Genomic DNA, 16,257 nt, shown 5'->3' with positions numbered 1-16,257 from the left:
CCCTTCCCCAGTGCAGCTGCCTGGGGGTTCCTGGCAGAGCCTGGTAACAGGGGGCAGTGGAACACTCCTGGACAAGCTCTGTGTCCAGACTTTGTGCAGAAAGAAAGACACAGACCTGGGGATTTTCCCTGCATTTCAGCTTTATTAAGGGACTGGGAATGGCTGTTCCAAAGCTGAGAGGTGGAGACCTTGCTGTTGTGTCAAGTCACAGCATCAGCTCTTGCTGAGTGCTAAAAGAACTCTGTGAATGTCAGGAGGCCCCATGATCTTAATGAATGTTACTAATGATGGTGGATTTCCACTGTGGTGTGCACAGCAGTGACCATTCATGGGCAAGGTTCAGAAATCATGGAGTGTGTTATTTCACCCCTCAAAAATAAATATTTCAAGTAATAGAATTGTTCAACTGCAGGTCTGAAAGGGTGATTGACAGAATTGATCCTGAACAAAAGTCACACAGGTTTAGTCAGTGAAACCCATCCCTTCAGTTTGTTAATAATCATCTTTTTGTTCATCTCTTACCAAGATTCTGATCTTTTTTTTTTTGTCACAGTGGCAGTTGGAGCCCTGTCTGCACCACAGACAGATCCATTCTGCAGTTTTACCTCCCTTTCCAGTTGTAACTAATCCTGAGAGTTTGATACTCTCTTGCTACTTGATTGCAGTAGATAAATTGTAATACAAGTAAATAAGAGAAGTGCTTGAACTACTTATTTTCTCCAATGACATCTTCAAAAATGGGTTCTGTGTTTGTTAGGGTTTTGGGGATTTTGGGGTTTTTTGGTTTTGGGTGGTTTGGTTTTTGTTTGTTTTGTTGTTTTGGGTTTGGGAGCATTTTGATTTTTGTTTGGGGATGTTGGGGTTTGTCTCTTTGTGTTTTATTTTTAAAATCTTTGTGCTGTGTGCTCACATAAGATAAAGGCATAATGGAGTCTTAGAGTTCTGGGATTGCTTTTCCCTATTTTCCAGGTAAGATGGGATTGTTTAACAATTCCTTGTTCCAGGCATCACAAAGTTCCCTTTACAGGGATTTGCATCTCTGGCTGGTTCCTTCTTCCAGGCAGATAAGTCATGTTCAGACAAAGTTTGTGTGCAGTTATCAGGTCTGCAGTGCAGTTACTGGTCTGTGCAATAGAGAACTTGAAAATTCTGTCTGGAATGCTGCAGGAATATTTGTTTATTGCTCTACTTTTCCTCTGAAATCAGTGCTTTTTTCATTTCAGCTCCATGGAAGCTCCTCATCTAGATTTGGCACAGAACTTTAGGTAAGCTTATATAAAATTACCATCTTAATATTTAGGAATAGAAACATTTTCAGTGAATTACATGTAGCAAAACTTTGCATCCACAGTAATAACTTGGGAATTCAGCAAGTTGTGTTTAAGCTCCTTGTGTAATTTCCTTTACAGATGACTTGGGTATGAGCAAAACTCATCAAGGCTGGTGCTGCAGTCACAGAATTGTATAATGATATTTTCTCCTTAAATTGGGTTTCTAGGAAATAGAATTATGAAGGAACTATTTAAAACAGCATCTCTTTTTCCAGTAGCAGATTTTTAGAGCATTATCTGTCCACCACAAGCTGTTTATTTGATTTCCTTGGCTGATTTGCACCTTTCAGAAGCAGTGTGAGTTGGGTGCTCTCACAGCTGGCCAGGTGAAAACTTCCTGGTGTGGAGGAGCTTCCTCTGGAAAAGCTGGATGTGCAGCCAGCTGCTTTCCCAGGCTGGGATGTGACAGCCTGGGCCTGGCTGTCACCTCTCCTGGGCAGAGCAGGGAGTCACAAAACTGAGAGCAAAAGGAATTTTACCCCCAGCCTTTCAAAGCAAACAAAAATCCATTCCTGGTTATTAATGACCCCTTAAAATAAGTAGGTTAGAGATTCATTCTGGTGAAACTCTTGAGTTTTTCATGGGTTTATTGCAAGTTTTTGCAGTACCATTTTGAAGTGTTTTTACTGGTCTTTGGTATTAGACAAGTTTGTGTTTGTTCATTGCAACTTTGGGGACAATATTTGGGCCACATTGGGCTTGATCTAAAAGGGTATTTCAGGAGCATGTTGCTTGTCCTGGGAGGATTGTCAAAACAAAATTCCTTTTTGATAACCCTCATCTCCACAAATGCTGTGGTAGTTTAGAAAACACATGGGATTTAGAACAGAGGGATGGGAACAGTGTTTCCTTGGATGTTTCTTCACCAAGGACTCAGCACTTACTTCACTGTTGGGGTTTGAGGGGCTCTGGCTTTTCTTACATGGGTTTTCCTTTTTCCTAGTTTTGATTCATGAAATGTGTTTTTTGGTAGCAGAATTCCAGTTCATTGGATCCAGAATGAAAATTTAAAGCCAAAAGAATAGAAGGGTTTTTTTGGTAAACATTGCTATGGTGATCACTCCAGTAGAGTCTTAGGATTAGCCTTAGTTTGGATCTTTAGTGTTTGGATTCTTATTTTTTGTTTGTGAAGTTTTTGTGCTGCTCAGAATGACAAACTTCCTCCCCAGCAGCTCCTGGCCAGCTGCTAATCACTGATCAGTAATTCATCAATCTTTGACAACTGGGTGTTCCCCTCAGAGACAGAAATCTGTGAAAATATCACCTGTCAAGCATTGTTTTCCTGCAGGTATTTCTCTTCCATAAATATGTAACTTGTACCTCATGACAGGTGAAGGTGAGAGTTGCTGAGGACCAAACCATGGAGGTGTCTCTTGAGGGAGTGAGGCTCTGCCTCCTTTACAAGGCTTGGCTTGTGATTTAAGGCAGTGACCAAAATATGGCACCCATTAAACATTTCTAAACTTCATTTTTCCCTTTTGATTAGCATGTTGTCTGTGCTCCTTCAGCTGAGGAAAAGACCCATGTGCTAATTCTGCTCAGCACTGCCCTTCAGTCCAGCTCCCCTGGCCTGACCCTGCCCAAACTTGGACATTAACAAGTACTGGAAGTTAAAAGAGAGAACTGGGAGTTAATCCTATTCTTGTTTTTGCCATTAAACAGAGTTTGGCTTTTTTTTTTTTTTTTTCAGGGCTCTTACACTTATCTGTACATTATTGTATAACACATTTCAATTTCCCCTTTTTTCTGGTAATGGATTACTAAAAGATTAAACTCCCTTAGCTTAACAAAAATTTTTGCTGCACCTTTCTGCCAGAATTAAATAAATTCCTTGCTTTCCCCACTCAGCACTAAAGTTTTCCTGTGTTCTAGGAGGGCTGGACAAGCTTCTGTGCTGCCTTTAATGAGGCTGTTCCCTTTCCTTGATCAAGAGCAGAGATAATATTAATGTTGCCTGGGAAGAGAGACAGTGTAATGCTAATGAAGCCTTAGCACAGAGTTCATCCCTGGGCTGTCTGTAAATAAAAATGTTTCCTTGTTTTCCAGGCAGCCCAGTTCTTCAGCCCAAAGATACAACCATGAACTTTGTATTTTAAACAGGAAATATTTCTCATTTTCATTCCTGGTGGGATGTGCCACTTTCCAGTGTGGCTGCTCAAGGGGGACCTGCAATCAGCCACTTGAGTGGAGACTGAAATCACTTGCTTGTAGGGAAGGGTTTGTAGGCATCCACTGCACATTTGTCATGGAAAGCTGCAGTTTGATTCCTTTTCCACACCTTTCCTCCCTTGCATTCTTCTCTCAGATTGAGCAGGCAGAGGCATCTTCTTTCAATATAGCAAGATATCCAAATCCAGGTTACTGGCTCAGAAGCAAACTGGCTTTCCAGAAAGCTCTGTAAGTGGAAAGCCATTACCTTCATGATTTGTGATGAAGCCAAAGGAGATTCTATCTCCAGAGTCTCACTTGTTCCATGTTCACAGCCTGGATGGAGGTGCCAAGTTAATAGTGAGGGGGCTGTGCCAGGCAGCATTTCACCAGTTTTAGTTAAAGAAACATTGTCAGCTCAAGATTTCAATTTGAATGATTTTTAAAATCAGTTTCTGCTGCAACACCTCATAAAAAGTAGAATTGAGAAAGATTGGGCAGAGGGATTGACCCTTTCTGTTGGGGGTGTGAGGGAGTTGTTCTTTTCTCTCCAGAGGTGACTCCAGCTCATGGCTGCTGCCTGGGGAGGTGATTCACAGCCCTGTAGCTCCTGTGTCCTGCTCACTGCAGCACCACAGGCTGGATTCCCAAATCAGGACAGTGCAGTCACTCTGCTTCAGGCTGCAATCAGGGTTTCCATACCAATGCTCATGGGAATAAAATGCCTACTCTGGAGAAGCCATTGCAGCTTCTTTCTGGGATCTTTTTGGGATCCCAGCCCATTTTCCATGAGTGGAGGGAGGTCAGTGGGTCACTCCCTGCACGTGCAGGTCTCAGGAATGGAGCAGATCATGGAGAGCTCCCAGCCCATTCCCGCAGGAATGGGGAGCAGGAGGCAGCAGCTCCTTCCCTGAAGGCAGATCCTGCCTTCCACTGTTCCTGATGGAACACTTGTGGTGCTCACCTCGTTCACTGAAGAGGAGTTAAAGTGCTTTGAGGAGTGTTTGGTACAGCAAACTGCAAATAAAAAGCCTTTAATGACTTAAATAAAACCCTGTGGCAGGGATGTCTGATACTAGAGGGGATTGTTTGGATCAAACTGGTACTCTCAGAGCAGTACCAGAGTCATTGCTCAGATCCTTTCACAGATCTCTGCCCACAAGATGTGTGAAATAATGAACTCAGATTCAGAGAAGAACCTCTGTTCTTCTTAACTTTTTAATTGTGCTTCTTAACCCAGTTTCCTTCCTCACTTTCCCCCATCGCTTCTTATTTTCCAGGATCTTTTCTCTTACCTACCATCCCCTCATTTTATTTTATAAGCCCATCAAGCTGGGAGGGCATTTTATCACCTCCAAAATAGGTAGCAAGGATTTCAGGAATTCATTAGGGAGTCATTTAGGCTGGAAAGATCCAAGATTCTATGATTCCAAGATCAAGGAATCATAGAATATCCTGAGCTGAAAGGGACCAATGAGGATCATCCAGTCCAAGCATTAACCCAGCCAAGGCCACCACTAAACCTTGTCTTTGTCTTTGTCTCTGACTTGAGTTTCAAGGGGGAGATAAACAGGTTCATACCAGAGGTTCTGTTGGGAATCAGGGAGAAACGAGTGTCTTGATGCAGCAATTACAGGAACCTGATGGTGAGGCCCCACTTTGAGCTGGGACATCTCCTCCTTTCACAGTCCCCTTGTGAAGAGGGAATAAAATGAATACACCTTCACCACACTTCTCCTTTCTACCATATTTATGGTAGGAAACAAAAGAAGTAATTTCCAATGTAATCTGTCCTATCTTTCATCAGAAATTCATCCTTGCACGCTCTGTATTGTAAATATCTCACTTGCTGGAAACCTTTTCTCCATAGGATTTCTGTAGAAAATAGATACAAAGACTGTGGCACAGTGAAATATTTTTGGATATGGGGCACGTTCATCTGTCTCACAGCTGTGCTGTGGTTTTGTTTCATCATACTTTTCTGTCCATCAAGTATTTGAGAATGAAAAAGAGGAAGAAACTGTGCCTGTAATAAAGTCCAGTTCTAAAATATATCCGAGGTGGAGGCCTGTCCCCCATGGACATGAAGCAACAAAATTAACTCAGGAATGTTTTCATATGTTCCAGTAACAAATTCAGCCTTCTCTTCTTGAGCTGTTGCTCCAGTTTGCTGGGCTTTAATCCCTTCCTGCCTTCCCAGAGAAATGCAGGCAGGTGCTGAACATGGATTCCTTTCTGCCTCTCCAGGTGAAAGGTTAATGTGATGCTTTCCCTTTTCAAACCATCTCTTAACTTGAGAAACTTCAGTGCATGTCTGCTCATATCAAATCTCAGGCTTTGGCATGATTTTATCCCAGAAATGCAGTTGGATCCCTGCAGAAAGGACTGTGTGCCAAGCTGTCTGCGTTCATCCTTCGCTTCTGGGATTGCATAGGTGGGGCCTGCTCAGATTCAATTTGTGTCTTTGCATCTCTGCAGAAAGTTGAGATTGGAGAGTGCAGATGTCTTCTCGTTCAGGGTGGTTTGGCACTGGCAGATGCTCCATCAGCACCTCATAATCTGCACAGGCAGGCACTGAACTGTCGAGAGGATCTGAAATATTGCTCCCAGTCTATGGCAGACAGGAATTTTTGATTATTTTATGTAATCTTGGCACTTGGAGAAACTTTTTGTCTCCGCCATGAAGAGCTGAAGTAGTTTTATCATAGAAAAGATGTCAGCACAGCCATGTTCCCCACTTCCATGCAGTTCATAGAGCCACAGACTGGGCTGGCACAGAAGGACCTTAAAGCCCATCCAGTTCCAACCCTCTGGCACGAGGGTTCTCCATGATCTGTCTTTTACAGGGTTGTCTTCTCCCAATCCCTTTCGTAGCATTAAAGGCACATGGCAAGGGTTCCTGGTCCTTGGTGAGGACACAAGCAAAGGCACAGGAGTGTAAAGCAGCTGGTTCTGAATATTGGAGGTAATAAAAAATATGAAACCAGATATACTCCACAAAACTCCCAGACACGTACAGACATTCAGTGCACTCAGATATCTAAACACACACAGGTTCATATTTACATGCAGTGCTTTGGGTTATATATTTATATTTAGATATAATGGTAACAGTGTTCTTGGTGAAGTCCTTAAAACAGGATTGGGCTGTGCCACTGAACATGCTGATAAATACTTGGTGGGTTCAAGGAAGTACTCAGCGAGTTTAAGAATTAAATTAATTCTTTGGCGTTCTCTTAACAGCAGATGAAGTTCTCGACTCATATTTTATAATTTAGTATGTAACTGTACTTCCCACGCTTCCTCTTCCAGCAGAAGGTTTCTCGCTGTGGTGCAGGGATGGCAGTGCCCTGACTCACAGTGCCCTGTGTTGTCCCCTTTGTGCAGCTCCAGGAGGAGCCCGTGCAACAGCTCGGCGCCAGGCGGGGCGCAGCGGCCGGCGCAGCTCCTGGGCCAGGAGGTGGTTCTGGTCTCCTTCCTGCTGCTGCTGCTCGTCTGGTTCCTGAACCGCGAGTTCGAGGTCAGTTACCGCCTGCACTACCACGGCGACGTGGAGGCCGACCTGCACCGCACCAAGATCCAGAGCATGCGGGATCAGGCGGACTGGCTGCTGAGGAACATCATCCCCTACCACGTGGCCGAGCAGCTGAAGGTGTCCCAGAGCTACTCCAAGAACCACGACAGCGGCGGGGTGATCTTCGCCAGCATCGTCAACTTCAGCGAGTTCTACGAGGAGAACTACGAGGGCGGCAAGGAGTGTTACCGGGTCCTGAACGAGCTCATCGGGGACTTCGACGAGCTGCTGAGCAAACCCCACTACAGCAGCATCGAGAAGATCAAAACCATCGGCGCCACCTACATGGCGGCGTCGGGGCTCAACACCTCGCAGTGCCAGGACAGCAGCCATCCCCACGGGCACCTGCAGACCCTTTTTGAATTTGCCAAAGAAATGATGCGGGTGGTGGATGACTTCAACAACAACATGCTGTGGTTTAACTTCAAGCTCCGGATCGGCTTCAACCACGGCCCCCTGACGGCCGGGGTCATCGGCACCACCAAGCTGCTGTACGACATCTGGGGGGACACTGTGAACATCGCCAGCAGGATGGACACCACCGGCGTCGAGTGCCGCATCCAGGTGAGTGAGGAGAGCTACCGCATCCTCAGCAAGATGGGCTATGACTTTGACTACAGGGGGACGGTCAATGTGAAGGGCAAGGGGCAGATGAAGACCTACCTTTACCCCAAGTGCATGGACAACGGGGTCGTGCCGCACCACCAGCTGTCCATATCTCCAGACATTCGGGTTCAAGTGGATGGCAGCATTGGGCGCTCTCCCACGGATGAGATTGCCAACCTGGTGCCTTCTGTACAGAATTCTGATACGATAGCCCACGGCACAGAGAGCTCAGAAGCCAAGGACACCCTTCCTTCTGCCAAGAAGCTCCAGAAAGACGCGGCGAAGGCTGATGAGAGGTGCAGGTTTGGCAAAGCTGTGGAAAAGGATGATTGTGAGGAAGCGGGGACTGAGGAGGTCAATGAACTGACAAAGCTAAATATCTCTAAGAGTGTATGATGAACTGTCAGAGTTGCATGAAGTGCTCTGTCCATAGAAACACACAGACTTTTGCAATTGGCAGTTTTCTTTTTCAAGAGAGACCTTCTCCACACCTGGGTTGTACGTTTGTGTTCATTTCGGCACCTGGGGCTGTGTGGATCATGGCTCTTCAGGGCTCGTTTTCATCCATCTCTCTCCTCCATGCCCCAAATCGCATCCCAAGCTCCCCAGCTCCCTGTGCAACCATCTTACAGCTGAGTAGAGGATATTAAGTGCCTTCAGATATACTCCATTGGACTCCCTGTCAAGGTACAGAGGCCCCAAGTGAAATCATAGCTTTGGGTATTTATCTAATTTTAAAGAAAAGAAAAGCTGTGGTTATATCATTTTTATTGTTGTTTCTCACAAAACACTTTTTTTGGCTAATGCAACTCCTTGGGTTTTTTATATCTCTCGGAACAATGTTTTACTGTTATCAGACCTTTTGTATGTAACACACAGACATGTGCATGTATCTACCATATGAGACTGCTATAAAGTGCCAGTAATGCACCACAAGAATGTCTGGGCCAGGGGTGACACCCTTTGGGTGTGGCTGGAGGGGGAGTTGTGCCGTGGCTCAGCCTTTAGTTAGGGCAGGAGGAACAGCTGCTGTCGTCGTGTTCTCCTTTCCCGATGCTTTCTGCAGCCTCCATGTGCCATCGTGTGCTTTGGATACTCTTCTTTTCCATATAGCCAGTGAGTTAGTGATCTGTGGGAATGGAAGGAGGGTTGGGACAGTGCCAGCTTTGGGGACAGTTTCCAGAAGCAGAGGAGAGGCCACGGGAGCGCTGCAGTTCAGGGCTCCCGGCTCCGTACGCGGCTCGGCGGGCGAAGGTAGGTGATGACGTTGGTGTCTCTGAGCTGATTGGAGAGAGAGAAAGAGAGAAGCAAAATAAATGTTTTGGGAATGCCTTTATTTATTTATTTAATTTATTCCTGTTTGGTTTCTTGGGTTTGTTTTTTTTAATTTTGTTTAGGAATTTTCATGTGCGGAAGGGACCGGGAGAGATGAATTGTTCGTGGGTTTAACAGGAGTAATAAGGCAGTGTTTGAGCCTCTTTGAACTACCAACCACTGTGAGGATGTTACCTTAGGCAATATTTGTTTCCAAACGACACTTTGGAAGCCACCAAACACAGTTGAGTATCCCAGCTTCCCTCTGTACCGAACCAATGGTGCTGCACAATGTTTTTCAGGATTTTTACACACACACACACACACACACACACACACACACACACAGGCACGCACACACTGTGCTTTTGCAGCAGGGAAGAGAACAGAATGCTCCCTTCCTGCTACTGGAAGCAGGAATAGGGGAGAGAGTCCTTGTAGTGAGCTGAGAAGCACAATCATTCCCAGTCCTGCAGTCAGCTCCATGCAGGTCCCTGGGAGCAGAGGCCTGTGGGAGCCCAGAGCTGCTTGCACAGAGGGAGCTGTGGGGCTGGGGCTTAGGCTGTGCCAGTCTGCCCTCTGCATGCTTCCACCCCTTCCTCTCTGGCACTTGATGCCCTGCTGGGGATCATACTGACTATTCAACTATTCTAGTTCAGCCAGCTCCCTCTGACACCAAATAAAGTGAAAGGATTTTTATTCCCAAAAGAAGCTGATCATCCAGGGAAGAGCTGGGGACAGACAGTGCTGCATTGGCTGTGTGGTGCTGTGGCTCTTTCCATCTCAACTCGAGTCAGAATGTATTGATTCTTCCTCTTATCCCCATTTTGGGGTGTGAGTAATAAATATGTCCATTGTGGGTTCCTGTTCAGCTGGTGAAGATCCATCTCCACAGTCAACATGGAGCCTGTGAAGCCTTTACCAGATGTGAGTCTGGGATTTCTGGATCTCAGTTAAACAGAACTCTGCACACAGGTCCTGCACAGCTGCTGTTCATGCATGTCAGTATTCCCTTTGATAGGAAAGCTGTTCAGAATTCATCTTCTTCCCTCAATCTGCCAGCACACAACAAACCAGGGGGTCCTCACCCCCAAATCCCTGTGCCATAGATGCTGTTGCCTGTTTGGAGGCTCTTCCCAAAGAGCAGCAATGTGAGGTGGTTTCGAGTGCACAGTTTTCCAGGAGCTTCCTTCTCCTTAGGTTACAACTCCTTCCTCCCCATTGTGGGTTGCACTTCCAACTTTCAGGTAGTAATTCTGCAAATACCTCTTGCACCTGAAGAATGTATTCCTGAAACCATTGGTTCAGTTAAGGTGTGTCAGTATTCCTTTTCCTACAGTCAAGGAGCTAACATGATCCAGAATTGTTTACATGCCTTCTAGTGTTATGTCATTGTCTTAGAGTCGTACCAGCCTTTCTCCCTGTCACTTCTTTCTCCCAGTTTTATAAACCCTTGCTCTCTCCCTGCTCAGCTGTGTGCAAGGGCAGAGCTCAGTCAGGATGTGCTGGCTCCCTAAGACACTGCACAGTGACCAAACCTCCACCAGCCCAGCCCTGGGACAGGTTGGCAACCTGTGGTTAAACCCAAAAGGAAAAGGTGCTGGAATGGGACCCGGACCCAAAGCACCTTCCTCTTCATTGTTCAAGCACTTCAGGATGCAAAATCCTTCTCCAGCCTGTAAAGTACACAAGGCTCCCGTGCTGCTGTGGTGTGGGGCTGTGGGAGTATCGTTGGGTTTATGGGAACATCCAAATACCAAACCCCAAACCCACCAAGGCCTCTCTTTGTTGACACTAAGCAAATAAAGGCACTGAGGACTCAGAAATCAAGGGCTGTTGTGTGCTCTGGGAACTGGCAGTGGTTGTACTCTGCCTTAACTCTGGGTTGGGGAAGGACTCCTGATGGGTGAGCAGTGGTGCCCTGTTTGCTCTTTGCCAGGACAGCAGCAATCCCACAGCTGGGCTTTGGGGCTGCCATGGGTTCAACCTCTTCAATGCAGTGCAGTAACATAATGAAGAAGTTCAGTTCTCAATGGATGGTGTGGAGGGGGACATTTTCCAGGAGCAAGGAGATAAAGGATATACCTGTTTGTGTTGTAATCAGTGTGAGCTGAACCTTCACACCTCCCCTTATGCTTTTGAAGATTTCTTCTGACACTAAGATGACTCTGGAGGTGTTTCTAGCAGTGTTGTGTGGCTCTGCTGCACAATTCCTGACACGTGTGCTGGTGGAGGCAAAGTTCACTCCATTAAAATGCCTGTGGTGCGTGTGCTGTTGGTGCCAGCAGTGCTGTCAGTGAACATGGGGGGCTGGCCAGGCCCCCAGGGGTTTGTTCCACCAGGAAATCCGTGTGTGGCTGCACTTCCACAATCTTCAGGGTGGTTTAATTTCAAAATGGTCCAGAGAAGGGGACTGGGGAGATTGCTGGGTATTTGTGAGCCCCATGTTGCCTTCTGCCACTTGCAGCACCTGCTCCAGGGTGCAGAGTGACAAGGAGTGCACAGAATATTGTCAGCAGTGAGGTCTTAATCTGCTGCTAACACACCCAAATGCTTTTTCCTGCCTGCTGCTCCTGTGAGAGATTTCTCACTGAGCAGCAGGTAAATGACATTCCCATTCACTTCTGGCATTAGGATTTTGAGAAGGGCGGATTTGCCTCTTATTTCCCAGGATTTGGGGCCATTCCCCTTTGCTGGAGGTAACATGAGCAGAGTGGGATAGTGCCATGGTCTGGCTGCAGCTTCTGCTGTGTGCCAGGAGTGACAAAATGAGGGGAGGAAAGGGTGGATTCCCTAAGGGCTTTACACAAAACATAAGTATTTGGATACTCTTCTTTTAGGGCTAAAACACAGAAAGAAGATGCCCAGAGTAAAACTGAAGGGAGCTCCCTGTACCCATAGCAGCTTTAGCTGAAGAGGAGTTCTTTCCTGAGTGAAAGGCCAAGTTTTTAGGGTTTCTAGCATTTTAAAATTGCTAATCTGACCTGTTTCTAAAGCTTTCATTCTGAATACAGCAGAAGGAGTTGCAAGGGAGCAGTTAATTCATGTTAATTCATATCATCTCAAGAGGCTGAGGGTGCCTGAGGTTGGCTGCAATGCCTTTGGCTGTTTAAATCTGCACCTTGACTTGGGGGGGTTCTGCCATATTTAAAGACCCTGTTTTCTCCCTTCTTCCCTGCTGTCTCTCATTTGCTCCATCTGCATGGGACACACAGGTCACACATGGGACACACAGGTGGCTGCTGCCTCTCTGCTTCTCACCTTTGGGAACCTGTGTCTTCCTCATGGCACAGCAGCACCTGAGCTGAGCTCTGGGTGCTGCTGTCACTGTTGGTGCCTCCCTGTGTCCTGAGGAAAGGGGAGATTTGGGTGTTTGCTTTGATGTTTCGGTCCATTTTTCCTGCTCACAGCTGCAGCTTCCTCCTTGTGGTGGTGGCAGAAGTTACAGAAGAGGCACATCCCTGCAGTTATATTTAAGAATTAAATTTTAAAATGCAGTTGTTGTTTATTGATGTGATTTTTCCAGTTGCTGGAAATGCCAGAGGGGTGGTTTGCATGTGGGAACAGTCAGGGTGGAGGTGCAGGGATGACCCAGTGCCATGGCACTGCCATCTCAATGCCCAGGCAGCTGTGAAAAGCCAGCTGAAGTCTCAGAGTAATGCTGAGACTTGACTGGCTGCTTGTGAAAGTCATTTTCTCCAATGTTATTCTCCTTTTGAGTTCCTCCTGCAGGCTGTAGCAGTCCTTGGTTTGTTTCCTGGGGTAAAACCTGAATTGCTCTTTGCTGTTGCTGAGACTGAACTGTGCAGGCAGTGGCAGTGGGATTCTGCAAAATCCTGTTAAAAAGTTGGAGTTAGTAACCATTAGTCACCAATTCCTGCAGTCCCTGGAGCTGTCTGAGTGCTGCCAAGGTCTGAAGGTGTTTCAGTTCAGAGCTGTGGGTAGGACAGTGTCGTGCTTTGGCTCCATATGGTAACGTGCTGGCAGGTCTGGAGTGGGGGAGATGAGGAGAAGGGAATGTGGAACGAGCTGCTGGGGGTTCCAAGGGCTGATCTCTGTGTCCAGGAGTGCTGCACAGGAAAGTGTCTCAGGTGTGAAGCAGAGCCTTGGCTTCCCAAGCTGTTCATGTTTTCTGGGAGTGGGGAACCAGAGACCCTTAAAATTGGCTGATTTTATTAAAATCTGCATTAACACCACCCTCTGAAATCTGTACAGAGAGTTTTATTGGTGAAAGTCAGACAGCAGGAGCTTATTGCTTTTGTCTTATTTAAAGAGTTCATTTAAAATGAAACATCAGGCTCTGTAGGTGTTGAAGGAGAAAATAAAATGGGTGGAATGTGTCTTGACAGAAGTGCAGTTTGAGGGTGCCATAGGAAGGAAGTCTGAGGTGCTTTGCAGACACTGGGTAAAGCTCCGGTAGGAAAAAAAATACAAATATTTTTATAAAATCTCTTTCAGGTGTTTCTGCTGTGAACTGAACTTCTGTCTCAGCCCTGATAAGGGGCTGGGCTGTACAACATGTGCAGAACTGTTTGCTCCTTGCCTTTGGGAGTCAATATTGGCTTGGGAGAAAGAAGATTAGTTTGGACAAAACACATTGGTGGGAGATATTTAAAAGCTTTTTCTTCCTGGTCCCTTATTGTAGGTGCTGAACATTTGCTGCCTAACCCAGCCTGAGGCTGCCAGGAGCAGGAGGCAGGTGCCCAGGGTCTCCCCACACCAGCCTCCTCAGGAGCTGTGCCACGTGCCAGGCTCCACACTGGGGATCAGTGTCTGAGGCAGCAGCCCTTGGTGTTTTACACCTCTGGAATGGCCCCAGGCCTCTGGCAGCCTCTCCTGCCTCAGCCTTGGTGTTGTTTGCTCCGTTCTCTCCCTGTTTGCTGGCTCACTCAACTTGCACAGAATGCCAGACTGGTTTGGGATCCTCAAAGCTCATCCAGTGCCACCCCTGCCATGGCAGGGACACCTCCCACTGTCCCAGGCTGCTCCAGCCCCATCCAGCCTGGCCTTGGGCACTGCCAGGGATCCAGGGGCAGCCACAGCTGCTCTGGGCACCCATGTGCCAGGGCCTGCCCACCCTCCCAGGGAACAATTCCTTCCCAATATCCCATCCAGCCCTGCCCTCTGCCAGTGGGAGCCATTCCCTGTGTCCTGTCCCTCCATCCCTTGTCCCCAGTCCCTCTGCAGCTCTCCTGGAGCCCCTTTAGGCCCTGGAAGGGGCTCTGAGATATCCCTGGAGCCTTCTCTTCTCCAGCCTGGCTCCAGAGCAGAGGGGCTCCAGCCCTTGGAGCATCTCCATGCCCATAATGGATTTTAATGTCCAGAAATTGCAGCATTCACTGAATTGAAGAACTGCAGAGAAGGTCATGGCTGGGAATAGTTGGTACAAGTATGAGTTCCCATTCTCATCAGTGATGCTCTGAGCAGTTTGTCATCCAGGTCATTTCTGGATGTGTGGTGTAAGCCAGTGCCACCACTTACATGTCACTGGCCATCGGTTCTCAAATCCTCCTTCAGAGGAGTCAAAGCAATTTACTCAAGTTTCTCCTTCTTTTCCTCCCTCAGTTACTCAAGTCTTCACTTATTTCTACCTTAGTGCAAGTGGAATTAAAGATGGTTTATTTTGATTTGTGCTGAGAGATACAGCTCAGGACAGGGAAGGACACAGAGCATGTGGGTGTGCCCAAGGGGAAATGCCTCTTCAGTGACTCTGAAGCTTTGCCTTTTCCAGGTGAGCCCAGAGCTGTGTTTAGGGTTTATTTCCAGTACTGGATGTACTGGAGGGGGTGGCAGCACTGCCAGCTCTGCTCTACATTGCTGCCTCAGCCAGGGTTTGGCCATTGCACAGGTACTGGCATGGTCCCATGGGCACCAGCAGATGTTCCAGGAGCCCACAGATACCAGTGACCCTCTCCCCAGTTGAACTGCTTCTGCCTTCAGAGCCCATGCTGAGATACAGAGATACATAATACATGTGCTGAGACAGAGACTTGTTACATCCTGCTGCAAGTACAGCTTTAAACTTCCAAAGTAATAAACTCTTTAAAAGCCAAGAGCCTTAACTCCAACATTGCTGAGACAAGAAACGGTTCCGAGGCTGTGCTGAGTATTTGGGAATTGTTCCTGCTCGGTGGTGGGTGTCTCTGGTTTGCAGGGAAGCAGCAGCAGTGCCCAAAGATGACAAGGACCTTGGCCACCCTCACCCAGTTCCCCAGGAACAGGTAAACGAGCTTCCCCATGTGCTCTCAGGAAAGTCACCTCACTGCCCAGTGCCAGCATGGATGGCTTTAGGTGTTGAATTGCTCAGGAAAGCTCCTTCTTTCCATGAAACAATATTCTTAACTTAGCATAAAACGTTGTCTTTGCTGGTGGCAGGGGCTGGATTCCTTCCTTCTGGCCCTTTGGTCATTTCAGCACTGAGGGGGACAAGGCAGGGATGTAAATGATGGGACAGGGGGGTCAGCTGGGAAGGAGCTGGGTGTGCCCCTGGAGCCAGCCCCAGTGGGGGGAGCTGCCATGTAGGTCCCATAGTGGTGCCTGGGCAGCAGTGGCTCCAGCAGCTGAGCTTTTCCCAAGCTCTGGGAAGGTTGCTCCTGCTGGAGCAGATCCTGCTGCCTGCTCTGTGCAGCCAGGCCATGGACACCTTGGTAGATGCACCTTCCCTCCTGCTTGTTGGTTTACTTTTCTCACAGAGCAATTTTCAGCTGGTTACTGAAAGCCTGCACTAGGAATGAGAGCACTATGTCCAACCACGACTGGCTGGGGCTGGGGATAAGAGTTGGGGTTTGGGTTGGGGTTGGGTCTGCCCACTCTCTGTCCACACAGTGACACCCACACAGTGACACCCACACAGTGATCCCCCTGTAAAAGCCATCACTGGGCATCGAGGGTGGTGGTACCTGACTACAAACAGCCCGAGAGAGATTATTTTTGGAGTGATCAGCTGAAACCAGGGTTGGCTTTGGTTTGCCAAGGGCAAGGAGTAGGGCCTGGGAGGCAGCAGGGGCTCCTGGGCATCCCCTGCTTCCTTGAGAAGCTCCCTCAGTATTGACCCAGGGCTTCAGCACTCCCTGTCCTTGCTCAAGCACACGTGGGATGGATAGAAATACAGATGGATAGAAAGCATTAATTGAAAATGCCATTGAAACATCATTGAATTACAAATTGAAAATCAATTGAGAACAGTTTCCAATTAAAATATTTTAAAAGGCAAATTTATGTGTTTTGAAGTCTCCAGGTGAGCTGGCCATTATTTTTTCCTGGTACCTCTGGTTCCTTTCCCTC

General features: G+C 47.3%; 1 protein-coding gene across 2 annotated transcripts in view; it reads left to right on the top strand.

Annotated features, from left to right (window-relative positions):
- ADCY9 (adenylate cyclase 9) overlaps positions 1 to 8,995 on the top strand; it is an 82,550-nt gene extending 73,555 nt beyond the window's left edge. For both annotated transcript variants that reach the window (XM_056502952.1, XM_056502950.1), the window contains 2 exons: positions 1,224 to 1,265; positions 6,867 to 8,995. In XM_056502952.1, the coding sequence (XP_056358927.1) occupies positions 1,224 to 1,265; positions 6,867 to 8,055 (1,231 nt within the window). In that variant the 3' untranslated portion in view covers positions 8,056 to 8,995. The remainder of the gene's footprint in view (positions 1 to 1,223; positions 1,266 to 6,866) is intronic.
- Positions 8,996 to 16,257: the final 7,262 nt, after the last annotated feature.

This window comes from Oenanthe melanoleuca, chromosome 14, assembly GCF_029582105.1.
Source record: "Oenanthe melanoleuca isolate GR-GAL-2019-014 chromosome 14, OMel1.0, whole genome shotgun sequence".
NCBI lineage: Eukaryota > Metazoa > Chordata > Aves > Passeriformes > Muscicapidae > Oenanthe > Oenanthe melanoleuca.
This window is presented reverse-complemented; position numbering and strand designations above follow the sequence as displayed.